At 32.4% G+C, this 22,253-nt stretch overlaps 3 protein-coding genes and 1 non-coding gene across 14 annotated transcripts; 2 read left to right on the top strand and 2 right to left on the bottom strand.

Annotated features, from left to right (window-relative positions):
• The first annotated feature begins 1,367 nt into the window (after positions 1–1,367).
• On the top strand, positions 1,368–6,884 carry LOC130808991 (uncharacterized). 2 transcript variants are annotated; one of them, XM_057674588.1, is made up of 7 exons: positions 1,368–1,554; positions 2,288–2,612; positions 4,522–4,716; positions 4,925–5,014; positions 5,190–5,248; positions 6,247–6,406; positions 6,483–6,884. In XM_057674588.1, the coding sequence occupies exons 2-7, from the start codon at positions 2,304–2,306 to the stop codon at positions 6,570–6,572; spliced, it is 903 nt and encodes a 300-aa protein (XP_057530571.1). In that variant the 5' UTR covers positions 1,368–1,554; positions 2,288–2,303; the 3' UTR covers positions 6,573–6,884. The 2 variants fall into 2 exon arrangements, with proteins under 2 accessions (XP_057530571.1, XP_057530570.1); XM_057674587.1 differs by having other exon boundaries at positions 1,370–1,576.
• Positions 6,885–7,362: 478 nt separating this feature from the next.
• Positions 7,363–7,476, top strand: LOC130809552 (U5 spliceosomal RNA). Its single transcript, XR_009040855.1, has one exon. It is a non-coding gene; the product is annotated as a U5 spliceosomal RNA (small nuclear RNA).
• Positions 7,477–9,008: 1,532 nt separating this feature from the next.
• On the bottom strand, positions 9,009–12,566 carry LOC130808536 (cell wall protein TIR4-like). Its single transcript, XM_057673998.1, has 3 exons — positions 12,146–12,566; positions 11,120–11,313; positions 9,009–9,245 (listed from the first exon to the last, which is right to left on the bottom strand). Exons 1-3 carry the CDS (start codon positions 12,564–12,566, stop codon positions 9,009–9,011), a joined length of 852 nt encoding a protein of 283 aa, XP_057529981.1.
• A 1,153-nt stretch (positions 12,567–13,719) lies between these two features.
• LOC130808990 (E3 ubiquitin-protein ligase RGLG2) lies at positions 13,720–19,899 on the bottom strand. 10 transcript variants are annotated; one of them, XM_057674579.1, is made up of 13 exons: positions 19,755–19,859; positions 19,036–19,088; positions 18,607–18,885; positions 16,977–17,061; positions 16,764–16,904; positions 16,546–16,659; positions 16,351–16,448; positions 15,425–15,504; positions 15,227–15,332; positions 15,016–15,143; positions 14,659–14,899; positions 14,214–14,270; positions 13,720–14,002 (listed from the first exon to the last, which is right to left on the bottom strand). In XM_057674579.1, exons 3-13 carry the CDS (start codon positions 18,865–18,867, stop codon positions 13,922–13,924), a joined length of 1,392 nt encoding a protein of 463 aa, XP_057530562.1. In that variant the 5' UTR covers positions 18,868–18,885; positions 19,036–19,088; positions 19,755–19,859; the 3' UTR covers positions 13,720–13,921. The 10 variants fall into 10 exon arrangements, with proteins under 10 accessions (XP_057530562.1, XP_057530564.1, XP_057530568.1 ...); XM_057674581.1 differs by having other exon boundaries at positions 18,607–18,882; XM_057674585.1 differs by having other exon boundaries at positions 14,659–14,896; positions 19,755–19,856.
• Between the last annotated feature and the right edge of the window lie 2,354 nt (positions 19,900–22,253).

Here is a 22,253-nt window from a genome sequence, read left to right as displayed (position 1 = left end):
TTTTTATTTTTTAAGTATAGGATAGTTTGAGTTGGCAGTGAGAATTGAATCTAGGATCTAATTGAAAAAAGTGGTATATGTTATAACTGAGATGAGATTTGATTCTCATTGTCTAGTTGTAGAAAATGTTTGATATTAAAAATAAAATATGCATTATCATTAATAAGGGTAAAATTGCGCATATTTGTCCCAAATCTACTTTAGGGGGAGCCTGTTAATAATATTCTGAGTAATGAAATAATAATGATGATTCCATTTCAACTCAAATTAAGATTGCAATGCACAACAAATTTCAAAAAAAAATTAATTATCTATAAAATGTACAAAATAAATACAAATGATATGTAAATCAAAATTGTTCATGTACCATTATGAATAAATAAATTAATTTAAGCTCCACCATGGCCATCACGTTGATCACATAAAGCTTCACAACTATTCTTACAATTATGGATTGTTGCACCATCAACTCTTAGGCAATTGGGCATACATTCTTTTGCACAATCTGAAATTCCTTCAATTATATTTGAATTACTTGTAAAGATAATTAATGTAAATACAATTAACAAAATATTATATTTTCTAATACCCATTTTTTTAATTTATAATAAGTCACATAAAATAATTTTGATTTTGATGATGGTTAGATTTTATTATCTAAATTTTAAGGGGATGTGCATTATTCTATTTTTTATATGGTTTGGAGTAAAACTAGCCACAAACTAAGGTTTATGATTTGAATTATTATACACATTATTATCCTTGTAATACGATAGAAAATGAATGTCCGATAAAGCTTTATTGGAAAAAAATTTAAAACATTTTTACCATAACTTATCTTAGAGAATACTAATTCATTCCTAGAATTAATACATAAAATTTTATTAAAATTTTTTAAAAATGTTTTAATTGGGTTATTTGAGTATTATATCCATTTGTTTTTTCAAAAGACAAATAGATAATAAATATACATGATTATATTCTTCAAGAATAAACATTACAATATTTTGTATTAATATATAAAGATTAATATTATAGATTGAGATAATATCATTGAAAGTATCTTGAGACGATATTATTCTTTATATTTACTAACTACACCCTATAATTTTTCAAATTTATTTTATTGTTGGTGCTAAATGATGGTAATAAAAATAATTTCTAGTGTAAATTTCATGATATATACTCCAATTTTCACCGTAATAAAAAGTTAATTATTATGTCGAAAAAAAAGTTGATTATTAAAAAGTTTTTAGGAGTATTTTACAATGTTTCATTACTATATAATACTACATTTTCGAACGATAGCTGCATTATAAGAAAACTAAGATGATTAAAATATAACAACTATAACCATAAAAATTGTTAAAAGAATTAGTAATTACACTTTTTAATTTCGATTATCATTTCTTTCAAGATTTTACATATTCGATTCTCAAGTAGCACCTTTCATCTTCCTCCAATCTAACCTTGTAAAAAAAAAAGTTTGGAAGAAGTTTTGAATTTCGTCCTCAGTATTAGGGGTATTAATCTTGAAGCAATTAAATCAATTTGGTATATCCTAACCCTAACTTAGGTCAGTTCAATTTCATTATTTGCTCTTCAGTTCATCTGTACTGGCGTTTTAGCATTGATTTTGAATACACAACATAACACTGTGTAGTAAGTTCTGAATTTAATTAAGTAAAAAAAGAATCCTATCGATCAATCAATTGAAGTTTCCAGAAAAGAAAAAACGAAGTTCTTCATAGAATTCTGAATAACTTTTCAGATTTGTGGTAATTAATTAATTAGGGCAACATAATTTGAAATTTTGTGTATCCCTATGTCTTCTTTGATAGTTTAATTTTTGGGGTTTTGTCTCAGAATTTGACATTTTTTGATAGGGTTTGTGAGCTTTAAGTTCATTAAAGTCGAATTCCAAATTCTTATGACAGTTTATAGTCTTAATTCAATTTTCTTTGATTAGTGGAAATCCATTTCTGGTATCATAATTTCAGTGCAGGGTTCTTTTATTCTTAATGGCAGAAAGTTCATTGAATTTGGAAGTTCAGGGCCAGTAGTAATTAATTAGGGCAACATAATTTGAAATTTTGTGTCTCCCTATGTTCTCTTTCGTAGTTTGAATTTTTGGGGTTTTTGTCTCTGAATTTCACATTTTTTGATTGGGTTTGTGAGCTTTAAGTTCATTAAAGTCGAATTCTAAATTCCAATGGTAGTGTATAGTCTTAATTCAATATTCTATGATTTGTGAAAACCGATTTCTGGTGTCTTTATTTCAATGCAGGGTTCTTTTATACGTAATGGCAGAAAGTTCAATGGATTTGGAAGTTCAGGGTCAGCCGAACAGGATAGGACCAGATATAATTGGCTTTTGCAAATCAGAAATACTAGAATTGCTTACCCTTGATGAGAGTTCTCTGCCTTTGTCTTTTAGCACACCACTAGTATCATCAGATACACCAGAAAATGTAAAAGAAACAGTTGAGGTTTCTCATGTTTCTACTATCTTTAGCAACAGTTTGGATGATAGTATCTCTAATATCAAAAGAGTATTGTTGAAGACTTCATTGAGGAATGGTGTTAAAGCTATAACTCATGAGGTTGATGAGGTAGCTCTTTGTATCTTTCTTTATTTTGTCTAACTCTTTTGTTGTTAAATTGCTTTTTTCCCCCTTCATTTTGTTTCTGGATAAGATTATCAAATGAAGAATAGAGGTTAATTCTGGCCATTGGAATTGATTTTCATAGGTGTAGTTATGTGAAGTTTTTAGATAGATTTAAATAAAGTAGAATATTGTTAGCGAGAATTTCCCATGTTGATTTGTTTTGGTTATGTTTAAGGCTTTGGCATCAGTGTTCTGTTTGGAGATACAATTGTCTACATTGAGATACAAGCTACTCTATCTACAAAAAAACATTTTTTTCGAAGGAGAAATATAAATAGATTAGTAGGGTAGAAAAATCATTGAAGAACATTACTCATGCTTGTGAATTCATATAAGGAAAATTTGTCGTAAATTACATTTTATATAATCACCTTTTTAGAGTTAAATTGATCACACTTCCATTGTTGATCATGACTTGCTGGTTACGTATTTCTTGATCCTCTTCTATAATAATAGTGTTTTGCCATAAATACCTGTTATAGCATTTTTATTTCAAACACTACCGTTTAAAGATTTGTGCTGTAAATACCTATTTTTTATAATATTTTTTTTTAGAACTACCAAATCTCTATCATTCATGGCCTTTCCTTCACTTTTTGATCCACCAGTGGTGTATTAAATAGTCGTATTATGAATGAAATTAAGAGAAATAATTAAAATCATTGATAGCATTTTTGTAACCAAACCTTATATTCATGCGTGTTTTTTCAAAACTAACCAAACCCCAACTTGTTTGTTCCTTCAATCTTTCTCAGAAGCGTATAACCTACGTAAAAGTTTTCTATTATATTGTTTGTTTAGTCGCAATTGATTAGAAGTTTGTGGTGGATGAAACTAGGTTAGACCATAAAAGTTAGAATGGTCTTGCAAAAAAGATTGTTAAAAGGTTGTCTTCTACTAAAAACAATGCTAAAAAGGTAATTTTTGCGAAAAAATATTCTTAGAATTGATAAAAAAATCACTAATCAACGCATTATTGTAAACGATAAAGATTTAGGACAACTAAGGAAAAACTGGATTTGGTGCTACAAAGTGCAAAAAAGTTGAATGGTCAAAGGAGGATTCTGACAAAATTTCCTTAATATAAAACTTAATTGATTTATATAAAACATCGCGAAATTATTTTTAGTTTCTTAGTAGCGTTCATGCAGAAGTCCAAAATATGGTGAAAGCTTGAATTCCTTTCGGCCACATATAGTGTTGAAAATTGAAATATTTAAGGTGTCCAAATTCATCATCGTGTAACAAGTACAAAATTGGCGTTGATGTTATCTTTCAAATCATGTAAACATTACTAAGTTGATTTTTTAGCTAGCATTCACGAATCACTGCAAGTCCTTTTCGGTGAATTTCAAATTAGTGTGCTCACTGCATAAGAAGAAACTCATTTGTTTAGGACGACCTATAGAAATAGTATAAATTAAATTTTTATTCTTTCATTATTAATTGTATCTATTAACAGAACTGAAATAACCATGTTATTTACAAATGATATCTTGATGCACATCATGCTTTGTTTCAGGGAGGCGAAGATCCTTTGTGACTTGTAGTTGCAGAGCCTCTCATTTTTCAAATTATTTCTTCGCTACATTACTTATGTTTAGTTCTTAATTTTAATGCAACTGTGCTATATCTGAGACTAAAGTCCATAGTAACCATTGATTGATTGAACTTTGCAAAATAAATTCACATCCCCTTTGATCTTCACAAAAATTAACCATGAAATCCCCTAAATTCTCTAGAGTGCAATCTCACAAAAACCGTGGAAATACACAAGCATCAGCAAGCAATATCTTGTTAGATTTAGTCTTTTGTAAGTTATTATCTTATATGGTTGACTTTTGAGATGCAGATGCTTGATCCTATTATTCGTCTTTGCCATTTAAGGTCCTGCTTAGATTCCAAAAGAAATATGAACACTGGTGGAAAAGCTCCCATAGCTGAGGATTCTGTTACTCAGCATCGTAAGAAGCTCAAGATGTCATCTTCAGATGGCGACAGAGGAGTTTTAGTTGATCAAATTGGAAATGATGATAAAGAAACTAATGTAAGAAAAATGAAAAGGGCTCTAGTGACTTGCAAATAGCTGTCAACTCTATGCAAATGCAGCTAGGTCTTATTCTGGAGCAATAACATGTTTATTGCTTGTATACTTGTTCAAAGGGCTCTAGTTGTCTTTGTTTTAGTATAGCTTTATTCATGTTAAATGTGATTGAGCAATCCTTCATTTGCACGCTTTCTGAGTTTCTTACCAGGTCAGTGTAGATTTGAAGGTATTGTTAGAGAGCGAAGATGATCTGGTTGAAGATATTATGACAAAACATTCTGATGAGCTACATGTAACGGTTAGTTTTTGAAAACTCATGTATATACCTCTTGTTGCTTGGCTCATGACCATACTATTTCACATGCCTGTATATGAATGACCTGTAACCCTGAGTTGGTCAGGGAAATTTCAGTTGTGTAAGCAAGCTGTATAATTTTCATGGAAAAACTGAGGGTCTCTGCTGCTCTGTGCAGTTAAATAACATGGAGAAGCAGCTTGAAGAGTTATTGTTTGCAGTAGTTTCTAAGTGTAGGTAGGTAACTTATGTTGGTCTACTTTGTGTTGCAACCATGACTGATTCATACTTTATCTTACTGTGATTGTTGTAGAATTATGTTATTTTTATGATTCTCAACCTTTTACTGAACCTCCTTAAAAAGCTGTGCCAGAAAGTATAGTCAATGATATATCTTTCCTGTGATCAGAATTCTTTGGTTTTCAACGTCTTAAGTCGTTAACTATTTTGAACTTCCATACTGTGATACCTGATTCTGAGATGATGTGAATTCTGTGATACCTCAAAATAAACGAGCTTTTTAAGGTAGATGATACTATTCATATGAACAAGGTGCGTCTTCTCTTCAAGGAAGCTCAGTTGCTAATAACTCCAGTCAAACATGCTTGGTGTTGAGCAGTCTTAGAATGTTTGACCTTCTGGGATATTCTCAGGGTACATACTGAGTGAGGAAAAAAGTGCGCCAAAATAGACTTGTTATTTGAGGGGCCAGGCTACAACCCCATGGATAGTGTCAATGACCCGGATGAGGTTCCAACTTCCACTTGTGCTCCAGATTAATTTATTCTGAAATCGAGTATTCAACCAATCAGAATGATTATTCAACATTTTAACACAATTACCAGAGACTCTGAAATCTTCTATAAATTTTCTGTAATTGTGAATGTGTCACTTGGTACATACTTTTTTGCCCATGATAGAAAATATGCCTTTCTTAGATATGAAGTTGCAAATTTGAAGCTATCGTTATGAAACTGAAGAGCTTTTACTGGTTGCTTAAAGCTTGTTTTATGATAGTTAGCATGAATATTTATCCCCGAACTTCAATTCTTAGCAAATTATGTCTCAGAGGAAGTTAGATGTTAGGAAGTTAAGAGCTTTTAGGATTATCTACCTTTTTAGAACTACTAAAACACACTTTTTCTGTGAATCTGATTGATCGAGTAAATAAACAAGATAGTGTACAACGAAAAAGCTTCAAATAATACTTACTTCATGATGTTTCTTCTTTGTAGGCCTATGACTTGCGAAGAGAAGCATCATCTTCGGAAGCTCATTCAGAAACTTCCAGCTCGGAATCTTGGTCGGATTGTGGAAATCATCCACCATGGCAAGTCTAAGTCGTCATCAGATACTGTTTCTTTAGACAAGATATATGTTGATCTTGAAGAACAGGTACCCTAATCCTTTCTGGTTCCCAAATGCATGTTTTAAAACGTACTTCGGTGAAAAAAAATACTTTGTAATGCAGGATAACACAACTCTTTGGAGACTCTATTTTTATGTCAAAGCTGTTGAAAGTGCGCGGAAATTGTCATCGTATCTCTCATCCACAGAATGATTCAGGATAACACAACTCGTTGGAGACTATTATTACATCAAAGTTGTTGAAAATACGCGGGAATTGTCATCGTAATTCCCATCCACAGAATGAGTCGCACCACAACTATTTGGAAACTTTTTATGTCAAAGCTGTTGAATGTGCACGAAAAATTGTCGTCATAACTCATCCGCAGAATGGATTGCGTATTCGAAGAAGAGTTCAGTGGTCATCGACAAATATCCTACTTTGTACATGGTTGTCTTGTAATTAGCTTTTAACTTATGGAATTAACATCTACAATCTACATAGTTCACGGTGATTCGGTGACAATCGGGAAGCTTATTGCTTGAGGAAAAGAAGTGAACCCTTCTAACTAGGGCTGGTAAAAGCTGACCCAACTTGCTAATCTGATCTGAAACCGACTCGAAATTAGCGGGTTTGGGTTTAGATTTTTGACCCAATTAATTAAATGGGTCAACCCGACCTGATCTGTTTATTAAATGGGTTAGGTTCAGGTTGAATATTTAAACCCGAAAAAACCTGTTTAACCCATTTATTAAATTTAAGACGGATCAACATTTGCCAAATACTTCGTAAAACTAAGATAATACCAATTACCATGTATTGAGGGATTTGTCAGCTGAAGATGATTTTCAATAAGAAAGGAAGTTGCCTACATCGGCTAAGGGATTTGTCAGCTGAAGATGACTTTCAATAACAAAGGAAGTTGTCCCACATCGGCTATGAAAGATACTAATGAAAGAAAAATCCTTTAAATCACTTCTACAGATCTCATACCAACTTACGCAGCCACGCCGTGAGCACAAAGCGAACTATTCTTGCCTTTTACTAAAGAATACCGTGTGCTCGCTGCATTAAGTGGCATACGTTTATTTTTGGAGGAAGTCTTTAATTAAGGTTAAATGGGTCAAATGACCTGAAATATATGAATTTAAAGACCTAAAAAAAAAAGTAAGTTAAATGGGTCATTAGCAGGTTGATCCGATCTGCTACAGATCAGGTCAGGGTTTCAATTTTTGACCCATTAATTAAATGGGTCAGGTTCAGGTTAAGGGTTTATTGACCCATTTATATATGATCCGAACCTGAAAATGACCCAACCCGACCTGTTTGACACCCCTACTTCTAACATTGGGTTTTTAGGGCAGGTTCATGGCTTCATGCCAATCTTTTTGAGAGGATTTGAAAAATAATAAGACATTTTAACAACTTATGTCCCAAAATAAGATCCATGAAAACTTATTTCTCAAAATAAGCGTCCGTACATCCAAACCACTGGTTTGGATAAGTCGCTGTTAGTAACAGCGAAAGAGGAAAAAAAAAAAAGAAAAATAAAAACCCCAAAGTCGCTGTTAGTAACAACGACTTGAAAAAAAAAAAAATTTTTTTTTTAAGTCGCTATTAGTAACAGCGACTTAATGTTTTTTAAGTTTTTTGTTCTCAATTACTTCCTCATCCCAACCTACGAGATTAAGAAGTTATCAGTTAACCTTAAAGTCGCTGTTACTAACAGCGACTTTGGGGTTTTAATTTTTTTTTTCCTCATTCGCTGTTACTAAGAGCGACTTTGGGGTTTTTTTTTTCTTTTTTTTTTTCCTCTTTCGCTGTTACTAACAGCGATTTATCCCGAGGCTAGACTTGGATGTACGGACGCTTATTTTGGGAAATAAGTTTTCACGAACCTTATTTTTGGAATTAAGTTGTTTATTTATCTTACTTTTTTCAAATTTTCTCTTTTTGACTTGCGTTGATGTTTTGTACCTAATGTGTACTTCCTTCTTAGACATACCTAATGCACTTCAAATTTATGTACATTTATCCTTTTCTTTTTTATTCGCCCTTTTTCCTTTTTTTTTGTTACGGGTTTGGCTTTTTTTCGATGTTCAATAAAATATAATGCAAGTTTTAAGAGTTTCTCTTGTGAGAGACCGTTTCTTGATGAGACGACCTTAAAACAAAAAGTTCACATATTAATAATTTGTATTATTAAGCCATTTTACCCATGTTAAAGATGTGTCTTACGATGAAATCGTCTCATACAAGAGTTTATGAAGTTTAAATTAACAAATTAGAATCAGAACAAGATAGATCTTTATAGATCAAAAAATTTATTCCTCACATAATAATAAAGTTCAAAATTCCCAAAATAATGCTAATATAATTTATTGTAGCAATATGATTTATTTAGGATGGCGAAAGTGGTTTCATTAACCAAACTCCTTTCTACAAATGTAGTAAAAAGGAAGCTAAGACAATACAATTAGAACTAAACTCATATTTTATTAAGCGAGAATCAAACCCGTAACTTAACCTGAGCAAGCGGTACTTGCTAAAACTGACACAAAATCCGACTCTCGAAACTAAACTCATTGATGATAGAAGTAATAATTATATTTGTGATACCTAAACAAACAACAATATTGACTATCAAGCTTAGGCTGCATTATCTTCTTGATCAGCAGCATCAGGAGAATCGGCATCAGGAGCCAAGGTTTCTTCGTCTGGCTCGTCATCGTTAGACTCCTCATCAGGTTTTGTGTCTGCACTACCAGGGCTCGGTGCCGGGGACTTTGTAGGACTAATTGTTAACATGCTTGTCAACGTAGGAGCCCCATTCAAAGTCATGGATGATGAGGGGGCCATAAGGCCCATAACTCGCCCTTCAGTCGTCTTCATCATCATCATTATACTAATTGCAATGCTTAATACTAATATACTTTTTATAATTTGAGATCCCATTTTTTTTAATTTTTGTTAATTAAAAATAATTTTTTTCTAAATTTTTTGTAATGGTTTTTTTATTTTAGCAATTTGGCTATACTTATAAATGCTTAATTTTATTCTTGGATTTTTCCTAGTCTATTATTATTGGTGTTATATAAACCAAGGATGGCTAAATTTTCGGTTCCAATGCCTTTTGTTTTAGATAATTTACTTGTTTCCTCTCCTTGGTTTACTAAAAAAATAATTTGTTCTTTTGAGGAAGACATGTTTTCAATTTTTTTATTGATTGATATAAAAATCATTTGCTAACCAACCAAGACAATGTGATCAATTTGGTTGGTGGAAAAGAGATTAAGAAAAAAATATAGGTAATTAATAATAAGTTGAAATTATATTTGTTAGAGTATATAACATATCCTGGGGCTTCAATCATAAGCTGATGGTTGAAGCCTCAGGATATATTGGACTAGAAGTGTGGATGCGCATAGGCGCTGAATATTTCACTTTAAATGAGGGGCGGTTGAGATTCGAACCCGTGACCTCTCACGTTGGCTCTGATACCATGTCAAGGAACCAACTCAACCAAAAGCTTAAGCTGATGGTTGAAGCCCCAAGATATGTTATATACTCTAACAATATTCAACAATTTTATTTTTGTGAAATGGTGGGGATATTATTAAGGATTAAAATTAACAATAATCAAGGATTAGAACTTAAATTGAATCATCTCAGGTTTATAATCAGATTTATATTCTAGGAAAAGAAGTATGTCTCTTGTTTCTGCATTTTTAAACGGATTTGATTCTCACGACAAAATATTATAATTTGAGAGTTCCGGTTTAAGCAATATCGGAGAATATAAAATTTGGGTCCAATTCCGAGGTTAAAAAATCCGACTTTTATGTAGAGTAGGGATGACAATTAGATTCGAATACAACCCTAATATGACTCAACCCGAGAAAAAAAAAAATCTGATTCTCATCCGAGGACGGAAAATTCTACTCCAAATCAGAGTTAGATTGGAGCGGATCGTAGAAAACTCGATAATTTGACTCGAATCTGCCTTCGGCCCTATTTGAACTTCGACTCGACCTAACATCTGACTACGACTTCGACTTTGTCCCAATATTTAAGTGTATAATTTATTTTATATAAATTTTTATATTTGGATATTAATAGAGACATATTAATGTGTTTATGTTATTCAAAATTTTCTATTATAAGATTTTACCAAGTCTCACCAATTAATTAGAGAGTGATAATAGACACGTAGTTAATCATTGGATCCACAAGTATTACAAACATTTATTATAAAACAAGTTAGAATAATCAAATAAAACAATTTTAGTTAATAGTTGAAAGGATTGACCGTTGAATAACAATTTAATTAATGGTAGAAAGGATTAATCGTCCAAAAACAACATAAGCTAAACCTATTTAAACTCATAAATAAAGTTTTAATCGATGACTATTTAAATATTACTTAATGTACAATCAGATTGATGAGATATTCAAGTAAGTACACATAAGGTTCACAATTGACCTAATTCAAAATATCGTACTCAAAACTCGTTCTAACATCTAAATCTTGAATGCATAAATCGATGTATAATGAGTTAATATAATCATTTATAAAAGCTCAATAAATAATTTTATTTTAATTAGAATTCGCAAATATCAATTAATTGAAAGTTGTTATGAATTATATACTTTAAAAAAAATAATTATTCTAAAAATGTCATAATCCAACTTTGCCGGAGGTCAAAGAATTCGAGCCCGAGCAAAGTCAGAGGATTAATTCGAATCCGAGTTAGAGATACGGTGGATGCAAAAAAAGCCCAACTTATAATCAAATCAAAGTCGGAATATGCATAATCTGATCTGAATCCGGCCATTGCCATCCTTAGGAGCAACCCTTTCAAAGCCTTGCGAAGGGCTTTTAGTCGTATCAAAGTCGGAGCATGCATAATCCGAGCAACATCAACACCAACACCAACGCCAACATCAACAATAACTATCCACAAAAACTTGGACGAGACGGATTCATTATGAGACTGTCAATTCGGGCCGGCCCAATTCGCGCTTGTAACAACTCAATTTTCTGGGCATTTTATCAATTTTGACCTTAAAGGTATCAATTTTTGAAAATTGATACCTTTAAGGTCAAAATTAATACCTTTAAGATCAAAATTAAAAAATGCCAAGAAAATAAAAAAAATTCCCAGGTTGTTACACGTGCGAATTGGGGCGGCCAAAATTAACGGTCTCATTATGAGATCATCTTGTCCAAGACCAGCTGATAACTATCTTCTACCTCAATACGATTCTTAATCTATAGCTTAAAATATAGTATAGTGAAATTTTATTTGATGATTATGCCTAACAAAGAAAAAAACCATATGAACATACAATTAGTATATTACATTAACATACAAAAATAATTATTTCAACATCATACACATTTCTTCAAGAACACTACTTTAAAGACCAAAAAAATTCACTTACAAAGATATACCCATGTAAAGCATGAAATGAAATATAATGTAAACTAAAGTCATTCCTCCGAATAATAAAATATATATTTTTTCTAATATTAATCAATACAAAGTACCAAATTATACAATTAAAATAAAATATAAAATGAAGCAATCAAGCATCCTAACAGCATAAATAACTTAAATCATATACTTCCGTTATTTTCAATTTGCTACATAACGCAAATCAGAATATAATCTTTTAGATATCGTGGAGCAAATTCAAAATGACAGAATGAGTGAATGATTCTTATTATTATTATTATTATTAAATTATTTAATAAAAGGAAAAGGACATAACAGCAACAAGACCCAAAAAGGCAGATGACAACTTAATAGTTGTTGCACCACTCTTAGGAGGTGTTTGTGCATCAGCAGCAGTAGACTCAGTAGACCCAGGAGCATCTGCGCCAACGTCAGGGCTAACAGCCGGTCCTTCGACCGGGGATCCCAACGACTCCTCGCTTGTCGGGGCTTCAATCGACGAGCTAGATGCAGGGCTAGCACTACGTGTAGACGAAGCAGATGGAGTCTCCTCGCTTGAAGGAGACTCCGAACTTGCCTTAGGCGATGGTGATACTTGTGATGCAGATGATTTCGGGGCTTTTGAATCAGCACCATCTGGCGACTCAGCTTTCTGGGTCGGCGATGGTGCTGGTCCGCTAGCCAACACAGAACTTGTTAGGGCAATAAAAAAAATTATGGTAAAAAAAAGTACATATTGTCGAGCCATACTTAATGAACAGAAATCTATTAGATTTATGATTCTTTTGAAAATGCAATTTGTGTGTTGTTTTATGATGATTTAAAACAATTGCAAGAACAAAGAATAAGGGTTGTATTAGAATTAATGGATGTTTTATATAGTTATATTTTTATGGTTGTTCAAAATATTTTTAACATGGGAATCGCTTGGCCATAAATATATATTGAGGTATGAATTTATTGTGGACTTACTAAAAATAGTTTATGGTGGAACGTGTTTGGCGTTGGGTTTCTATTTTTATAAGAGTTTAATGTGGGGATATGATGTAAAACTTATGTAAATCAACCTAATAAAAGTAATTTTGTATTTTAATTCTTATTTATGTATAATAAAATGATAAAATTTGACTTAAATTTATATTTTACGTTTTGATTTGAATTTCTAATATCTATGGTGTGATCAAGAAAATCTAAAGCCAATATAAATCAAAAAAAAATCTTAAATTGTTGAGTTACCATGTTATAAAAAATAATTTTTGTAATAAATATTCTTATTTTATAACATAGTAACTTATTTACACATAATGATCAGAAAATTTGTTTTTATATTTGTTATTTAAAGTAGACTTAGCTTCTTATTTGATCCTATATCTATAATAATCTTTTGAAAAATACTTTATGAATGTCATAACATGTAAATATATTATGTGTATTATATTAATGTTCCTATAAACCCAATGTAATATTTATTTGGACATTTAAACTTCTAATACATGATAAGGAAAAATCACATTCATAATATTTTTCATTTGTTGTATTTTGATGTAAATTTGAGGCACATGAACTCAATTGATAGTGGATCAAGTTTTTTTTTTTTGCTTAGAGTGGATTAGGTTTTAAAAAGAAAACTAACAAGAAAAAAAAATTATTTAAAATTCAATGGCTAAAACTTCCAAACCACTAAAGTTTTTTTTTTTTTAATCTGAGCATTGATCACAATGAAATTCAAGCTTACTTTTTTGTTTTTGATTATAATGAATTAAAAAAAAATAATTAAATCTCGTGCATAAAGTTGATGATGTTTATTATCAAGAGTTACCGAAAAATAACCTCATTGTCATACTGTAATGTTGCATATATCCAACCCTAAACCCGCGCATGAATGATTATAAAGAAGTGGGTCACAAACAAAGGATATTATTTTGACTTTGTAAAGAAAAACCAATCTTGTATTTACAAAGATGGATTCATTTGCAAGGAGAATGTACAAATACAATACAACCATGTTTTCAACATTGAAAAACATACATAAGTTCAGCAAAACCAAGAAAAAACAAATGAAAGAATTTCTGCTAATATCCACACTGAATCAAGGTAGAGTTTTTAGTAGAGTTTTATCCTCGTTTGTATTGTGCTTCGACAGATCGGACAAGTGGAGAGGTCTTGCCCGCATTCAACGCAAGTCTGCCAAAGAAATGCAATCTACATTACAATCACGTCCATGTAACAAAAAACGAAAAACCATAAAACTAAAAAACACAATCATTGCAACATAAATCGTGGGCTTCTTTGCCTTTTGAATTTGTTACCATAGTTCGCTTTTTTGATTGACAAGAAAATTAGCGAATCGTGTGACGCTGATTGCACAACCACTCTGAAAATTTTTAGACTATACCTGGTGTCCGCAGCCAAAAGCCATGTCCTTGTTATTAGTTAGGCATATAGGGCACAACTGTTGAAGAGCATCAGAGAAACAACATAAGTAATTCACATAAATATGGACAGATCATATTATAAATAAATAAATAATAATTTGCCAAATTGCAGTTTTAAAAGTTGTGGATTTTTGCGAATTATAGCCTTAATGTTTAATTTGAGCGAATTACCCCCCAAAGTATCTAAGTCTACAAAGTTCAGGCCAAATCACGGAATTCCGACCACCAAAATAGTTGGAAGTCTGTTTGGCTTGAACGCTGTAGACTTAGATACTTTGGTGGCTCTAATTCGCAAAAAATAAACATTAATACTGTAATTCGCAAAAGTATTGAACTTTAAGGCTTTAATTCGCAAATTATTCTAAAAAAGAATACGAGAACGAAAAGGCATGTTTGCGTGAATACCAGATTATTGTATTCAGAGCTTGGAGAGGTTGGACTAGTCTCGTAGGATATATTAGGCGCAGATGGAGGCGTATTAACACGACTATGATCTTGATAATAGGAAGGTGAATTTGACTGAAAACTTGAAGAGTGTGAAGAAGGCTCCGAATAGTTGAAAGACGATGCGCTGTTTAATGGCCGTGAATTATATAATGGAGGAGGAAGTGGGACCCTCTCCGGAGAAACTCCCCTACGCCTACTGCTATCGTTGAAAACAGGTCGAATAAAATAGATGCATTAGCAGAACACTCTTTTAGAAAAAGGTCGACCGAAATTAGCATCCACAAGCAAAGATAAGGAAAAGCCGTTAAACATTACCCTAGTATGTTAAGCTCTATTGTTGCTTTATATTGAGAAGGAATCTCCATTAATGCTGATAGAGCAAATTCTGTCTCCTTCCGAGTTTGGTGATAATTTTTCGACATAATTTCAGTGAAATTCACAAACTGAAATCACAAATAAAAATTGATTCAGTACACCATAAAAAAACACGGCAACTCCAAAAGAATCATGAATAATAAGCGTTCACCTGGAAGTTATCGAAATCTCTCGCAGGTATATTATCGTCAAATTCCTTCATCATGTCCCATGGTCCATCCCCGACCCCAACAACAACAATCGAAAGAGGATATTTGCTGCGATAATCACCATAACAAACATTAGAAACACGAAATTTCAAAACTTGACTTCAATACAAGACAAGAAACGGAAGAAATTTGAATTGAACCTTGCTTCAACAATAGCATTAACCGTCTTCTGCTCCTGAGGACTAAGTCTGCCATGTTCTGTATCAACACTCCTGGTAACCTACAGAAACAACACTTTAAGAGTTATGCGTACGCCAGTGGACAACTCGGTCCTTCCAGGAATTTCTCCTTTATAATGAATACGATAAGCCACAAATGTGTAGAATATCCCTCGGAAGCTTAAATGGTTTTTCATATATCCGAATTATCGACTTAATTTTTCTGCAAGCTGTTATCAAAGACCACTGTGGACTAAACAATCTATCATGAGAAAATGACCCGTATGTTTTGAAATTAGTGTAGAACTCATAACTCTCAGTTTCATTATTCAGATTATAAACAAGTAGAAAATTAAGAGAGATTCCACAATTAACTATGAATGAAACTTCACGGCGAGAATATCATAGAGTAATTATTTCTTTGCAAAAGAAGCATTCTTTTCAGAGGTGGAGGTAGATCATATAAATGATAAATCCCGCAAAAGTTATGTATTTAGACCTGGGGATGAGCATTGGACAATAAATTTGACCATGGGGCTACCAACATATAACCGTTTTAGCTTCTCAAAGGGTCATATAGTTCTGTTTCTTAAAAGCGAATCTGTCCATTTCTTCTCAATTAGTGTCTAACTTTAGAGGTGTCGGCTTCTAGTCTAGGACCGACCCAAAAAAAAAACTTCAAACGATCCCAAAAGCAGAGGTTGGTATTCAAAAGCAGTCTCGGGTGTCTGATTTGAGATCCTGGATCTATATTAAATCAAGTTGGATAAACAATCAACACAAACCTTGGCATAGGAGCCAGGATACTAGAGTAGCTAAACGTTATTTCAATCATGAGCGTAACATTTCCGTGTGTTTAAGCTGCAAGAAAATAAACATCATATTCTCAATTACCGGGGAGTGTATACCTGCCCATCCGCAATAATCAATAGAACATGATATTGTCCCCCACTCCGCTCAACAATTGTCATGGCCATCTCAATTACCGGGGCAAATGATGTAGGCCCTGAAATGAAATTCAAACGAACAAACAGCCAATATAAACATCAATTACTCATCACGAGAAAATAACAGATCGTAGAAACATTAGAAAGATAAAGCACCTGCAAGTCGCAAATTGGGAACAATCTCCCTATACCGGGACAAAACTTCCACAAAACCATTACAAAATCTTTCATCTGGGTAAAAACTGAAGACATCTTGATCATGTGTCGATGCTGTAAAAGCAAAATAGCATTTATTGATTTCCAAATTAAAGAAATTAAGACCATTTAAGAATGCAAAAGAAACAAGAACAAACAAAATGAAGTGCACAAAATACCATCTCCAAATCCATAACATGGAATTAAATTATCCTCGTCAAAAGCAGCCAATGTCGTTCCTATTATAGATATTGCTTGTTCGTATGGATTTAGGCCACCACCAATATGATGCAAACTTTTTCTATTAAATGAATTGGCACCTGTTTGTACATCACAAGTTAAAATTTGAATTCAAGAGAAAAATTCAATATAATGATGTAATCATATATTACCTGTCCACTCATTGCTTTTTGTAAAATCAATACCAACAATAAGATTAGAGGATTCAAGGCCAGAACGAGCCAAAGCTTGAGTCACCTACAAATGATGTTCAAGAAAAATGACGATGAATGTATGCCAATGATATTATCCAACATAAATATATCACTAATATGTCGATGAATAACATGCACATGACTGAAATAACCAAATATATCAATTTTTTGGTTCAACAAAAAAAAAAGGATTTGGTTAGACTTACAGTTACCAGAATTGGCTTTATGTGATAAAATTACCTTTACAACAACTGTTTTGTATTGTAAAGATAGATAAATGTCCGCTTGAAATGTGTTTGGTAAAGCAAAATTTTATTTAACTACCAAAAACTACAATTTTAAAACTTAGCCCGGGTAACAGAGGATTGTGGTAAGCTAATAACAATCAGCGTTAAATACTATCACATCACGAGTGCATCTCCTACTTGAACCTTCCCAAACCCTGGGTGTAGGGAGCACCCACATTACATGAATGCGGTATTAAAAAAGTAAGCAAGCGTCCACAGGGGTTTTGGATATGAAACAAAAAAGATGGAAGAGCCCATTTTAGATTTTTCAGAAACATATGATTTGTCAGTACCTACTTAGCACATGCCACATGCTATCAAAAAGTGAGAAAACCATTTGATTTGTTAGTACTTAGCACATGGAACAAAGATGATCAATAATGCAATTTTACTCACTCCTTATATAATGGAATCTGGAATACAGGTGTAGACAAAACAATCTTAGTATCCTAGCACAACCTTGTCTCTTATATCAACTATTATGAGGAAAACCACAAGGTACAAGAGGATGAAAATCTCAAAAAATAAGTACTAACTTGTTATAGAAACTAATAAAGGAAACGCCACGAAAACAAACAAGACATTGTCATATATGTGATGTGAAGCCAATACTCCCAACTCCGAACAAGCCGCCTCATCACATTCACCAAAAAGTATAAACTAGATAAAAGGATAATATCAAAGATATTCACCACACTTTTACTGTAACATAATAGAAAGATTGCCCTACTCTAAACAACAAACAAGTATCCTGTCTGATTTATCAAGATCTTTCCTTTTACATCTGTTGTAAATCTAAAGTACAAACATCAATGAACAAACACCAATGGCCCGTTTGGTAAACGGTACTAAATGATGGGAATAGGAACGATTTGCAGTGTAAATATTCATGATTTGTATTATGTCATTCCCATGGTAATGAAAGTTTGATCATAAGAAAAGTTTTTTCTTCATATTTTCCATTACCACCTAATACCACATGCTTAAATGGTAATACGTTAAAACGAATTTAGTGAAGAAAAAATGGTAATACGTTAAAACGAATTTAGTGAAGAAAATAAGATTGTTGAAGGAGTTTCACCATAGCCATTAAACTTGTCAAGAGATAAAACTACTATTACTTAAATTTTCATTACCATTCCCACCATTTAGTACCGATTACCAAACGGGCTGCAAGTGTAAAGCAACCATACATGAGTAACTTGAAAAGCAAAGGACTCAAAAAGCAAGTAATGAAATATACTTTATAAATTTACAAGACTGAATCCTGAGGAGAAAAAGTAATCACAGGACAGGCATACCTGGTCTAAAGATGTATACTCATCCGCAATCCTTGAATACATCCTCTCAAACCGCTTCTTGTGCTCATGAGTGGGACCACCATAGGTTGAGGTAGATACAGGTGCCGCCGCGGCTGCAGGTGGTGGATAGGGCTGTTGGAATGCATGATTATATTGAGGATCAGGCACATAATATGGTTGAGAATATGGTGCTTGCTGATTTCCATAGTGATTCCCATGGTATTCCCTTGGTGTAGTTGGCTTTGAACTGTTTGCTCCCATTCAATTTATTATCAACTGCTATTATTATATCAAAAAATTTGATCACCCAGATGCAAATTATTAGTTTCCTTACAAAAAGATTGACTAACAAAATCAAAAACCCAAAAAGTTTGATCACCCAGAAACAGAATTAACAAAAAGATTGATGATTGATAAATATTTACTCACTGAATCAAAAACCCAAAAAGTTTGATCACCCAAATACAGAATTTATCAGTTCCCTTCACAAAATAGAAAGATTATTGATGAATATTCACTCACAAAATTTAAAACCCAGAACTTTAAATATAATTTATGATTGATAATTGAAGAATATTCACTTGGAAAAAGAAAAACCCACAAACTTTAACAAGCCAACCAAGACAATACAAAAGTTTGAAAAGATAAATCAACCGAATTAATCAAAAAATACTTTGAATAAATATCTTGACGTGCCTTAATTGAATAATACTCTAATGCAAGATCCAAGAAATTACAAAAGAATGTCCCAAAATGGAAAAACAGAAAAAGCGGCTACTTGAACACTTTTACACGCAAAAAATATGTATTCCAATTTGCTGCACAATAGATTAAAAAAACTAATACCTCAATTTCCGCAATGTAGGAAAAGTCCAACGGGACAGAGGAGTAAAGATCTTACCCAGGTCAAGAAATTAAAGTCAAAAGCATTGAATTGAAGAAACAATTAACCAAAAAAACCCAAACCCAGAATGTTATTACAGATAAAATGCAATAAAACTTAAAAATTAGCCACCATTATAAAGATCTTGGTTGTGGGTAGATTTGAAATTAAGTGAAATCATGGGTAAGATTTCATTTAACACTTATTAATCAGAAGAAGAACAAGAATTAAAAAGGAAAATTGAAGAAGGATTGCAGAGAAAAACCTTAGCAAATTTAAGCGGTGGAGGAAATGGAGAACTTCGCTCAGACCGAGTCACAAGATTCAGGAAGAATCCAAAATTTTTTTATGGCTTTGAGCAGAGTAATGTCAAGTAAAACTATAAAAGTGGACGATTATTAAAAAGTGTTTTAATATAAAAATAATTGGATAATCCATGTAAAGCATGGTTTTTTTCATTTTATTGTTTTGGAAAAATTATCCTGAATAATACGAATTTTCAATTAATTATGAATAGTACGAACTTTGAGATGTGTTTTCTGCTGGTATACCTGATCGGTTTATAACCAGGAGAAAATGTCACTTCCTCATTTCCTTCATCAGTTTCATGGGTTTATAACTTTATACTGGACAGCAATCTTCATCTTCTTCATTTCTTCACTTTGCTCTTCCATTTGAATTACTCCTTCCAACATCTCAATTTTTTTTCCATTTTCATTTTAACCTCTAAAGTAATTTGATATTTAACATGTATTCTTCTTCGTCATCATCTCAATCTAGAACATCAATTGCAAAAGGAATTCTTTCATGTAAACATGGTGTTCATGCTAAATTACAAATAGTCAAAAAAGAAATAAGGGTTGGTGAGAGGTTTTATGGATGTGCATTTTGGACAGTAAGGTTATTTTTTGGAAAAATTATTCTGAATAATACGAACTTTCACTGATTTCCCAACAATAATACGAACTTTCAATTAACCATGAATAATACGAACTTTGATACATGTTTCCCGCTAGCATACCAATTTACTTGTTACCGGTAAACTTATCATTCTTTTTAAATTTTTTTTTGCTGATAAAACTAAGTAAAGCAAACAGAAGCAGAGCAGTCTCCCTCACGCAGCCACTGCTTCTTCAATCATCTTCCTCAAGCTCGTGATTTCCATTGATTCTTCTCCCTCCCGTTCTCACGCAATATAAATCCCTAAATTTTGTTTTAATCCCAAAAATTAGGGCTTGTATCTATTTAGGTGAAAATGGATGAAATTATGTGTCCATTTACTCGAAAATGGATGGATGGATGTTTGTTTCTATTTTGTTAATCCATACATAATTATTGTTTGATGTTGATTAAAAACATTTATGCCTTTGAAAATGGATGTAATTTACTGTTTTATCCATTTAGTCGAAAATGGATGAAATTCTCTATCCTTTTAGTTGAAAATGGATGAAATTCTCTATCCTTTTAGTCGAAAATGGATGAAATTCTCTATCCATTAACTCGAAAATGGATGGAATTTTGTTTCTATTTTGTTAATCCATACATGATTATTGTTTGATGTTGATTAAAAACGTTTATGCCTTCGAAAATGGATGTAATTTAGTGTTTTTTGCTTGTTTTTAGACTAATTTGAATGATTCAATTACTTTGAAGTTTTGGTATGATGGGGTATTAAAAAAAGGAGTTGTGGGCTTTGAGTATGTGTATGGTATATGTAAAACCATCTCCATAGATCTGGATAAGATGTCATTTTTTGAGTTAGAAGGAATTGTAAAGGAGGATCTTGGGGTAAAACATGAGTTTTGTCTCTGGTATCAATTACCTAATGCTGTTAGCTTTTTGGAAGGGTTAAAGAGAGTTACCAATGATATTTGTGTTGGGAAAATGACTGAAATAGCTGTTGAAAATAGAGCACTATCTGTGTATGTAGTTAATGATAAGGATAATGAGATGTTGGTTCTAGAAATATCAAAAAGTGGTACTAAAGGTAGTGAAGTTTTGTCCACTTTTGGGAATAGGAAAAAGTTGACCCCTAAGAGAGCATCTAAGGCAAAACAATCCCTTAGTGAAAGTTGCATACCTCTTGAATATGATTTTTCTGAAGATGAATCACATTTTGGTAATAGTGCTGAGGTAAGTGATGAAGATGCATCTGAGGAGGATGATTCATAAGATCTTGATTATGAGCTATCGTATGAGGATGAAATTTCGGAGGAGCTTGTGCATAGTCAAGATTTCTCATTGTCATTCGAAGAAGCAGAGCAAGTGGATGATTCTGTTTTGAAATTGGGTGAGTGTAGTAGCACACAGGGTTAATCTGAGTATGAAATAGTGATGATGAAGATGAGGATGCTACTACCGTTTTTAGAAAGTTCAAATGGATTGTTGGGCAAGTTTTTAGCACCCCAGTTGAATTTAAGGAGGCAGTAAGAAAATATGCAATTCATCAGGGAAGGAATGTTTGAAATGTATGGTTTCATGATTTGGTTTGAAATGTAGGCACAAGATTGCAAATTTTTTAAGTGGGAAAAAGATGTAGAGTATTCAAGTGAAATTTCTTCTTGTTTGGAAGAAGAGAAAGCTATGTTGATCGACAAACCCCACAAGTTCTTTTTTTAATACCCTATCATACCAAAACTTCAAAGTAATTGAATCATTCAAATTAGCCTAAAAATAAGCAAAAAATACTAAATTACATCCATTTTCGAGTTGCACAAACATTTTTAATTAACATCAAACAATAATCATGTATGGATTGAGAAAA

Source organism: Amaranthus tricolor, chromosome 3 (assembly GCF_026212465.1).
Source record: "Amaranthus tricolor cultivar Red isolate AtriRed21 chromosome 3, ASM2621246v1, whole genome shotgun sequence".
Taxonomy (NCBI): Eukaryota; Viridiplantae; Streptophyta; class Magnoliopsida; order Caryophyllales; family Amaranthaceae; genus Amaranthus; species Amaranthus tricolor.
Note: the sequence above shows the minus strand (reverse complement) of the source record. Positions and strands in the feature narration are given on the sequence as shown.

Coding starts and splice junctions, on each gene's coding strand:
- LOC130808990 (XM_057674580.1), bottom strand. CDS start 18,867: ATGGGAGCAAACAGTTCAAAGCCAACTACACCAAGGGAATACCATGGG. Junction 16,905..16,976: donor AAAAAGCAATGAGTGGACAG/GTAATATATGAT, acceptor ATGTACAAACAG/GTGCCAATTCATTTAATAGA. Junction 16,449..16,545: donor TCCCAATTTGCGACTTGCAG/GTGCTTTATCTT, acceptor ATTTCATTTCAG/GGCCTACATCATTTGCCCCG.
- LOC130808991 (XM_057674588.1), top strand. CDS start 2,304: ATGGCAGAAAGTTCAATGGATTTGGAAGTTCAGGGTCAGCCGAACAGG. Junction 5,015..5,189: donor CTGATGAGCTACATGTAACG/GTTAGTTTTTGA, acceptor TGCTCTGTGCAG/TTAAATAACATGGAGAAGCA. Junction 6,407..6,482: donor ATGTTGATCTTGAAGAACAG/GTACCCTAATCC, acceptor TTTGTAATGCAG/GATAACACAACTCTTTGGAG.
- LOC130808536 (XM_057673998.1), bottom strand. CDS start 12,566: ATGGCTCGACAATATGTACTTTTTTTTACCATAATTTTTTTTATTGCC. Junction 11,314..12,145: donor GTTGTCATCTGCCTTTTTGG/GTCTTGTTGCTG, acceptor TTTTGTGGATAG/TTATTGTTGATGTTGGCGTT. Junction 9,246..11,119: donor GGGCTTTTTTTGCATCCACC/GTATCTCTAACT, acceptor ATGATGATGAAG/ACGACTGAAGGGCGAGTTAT.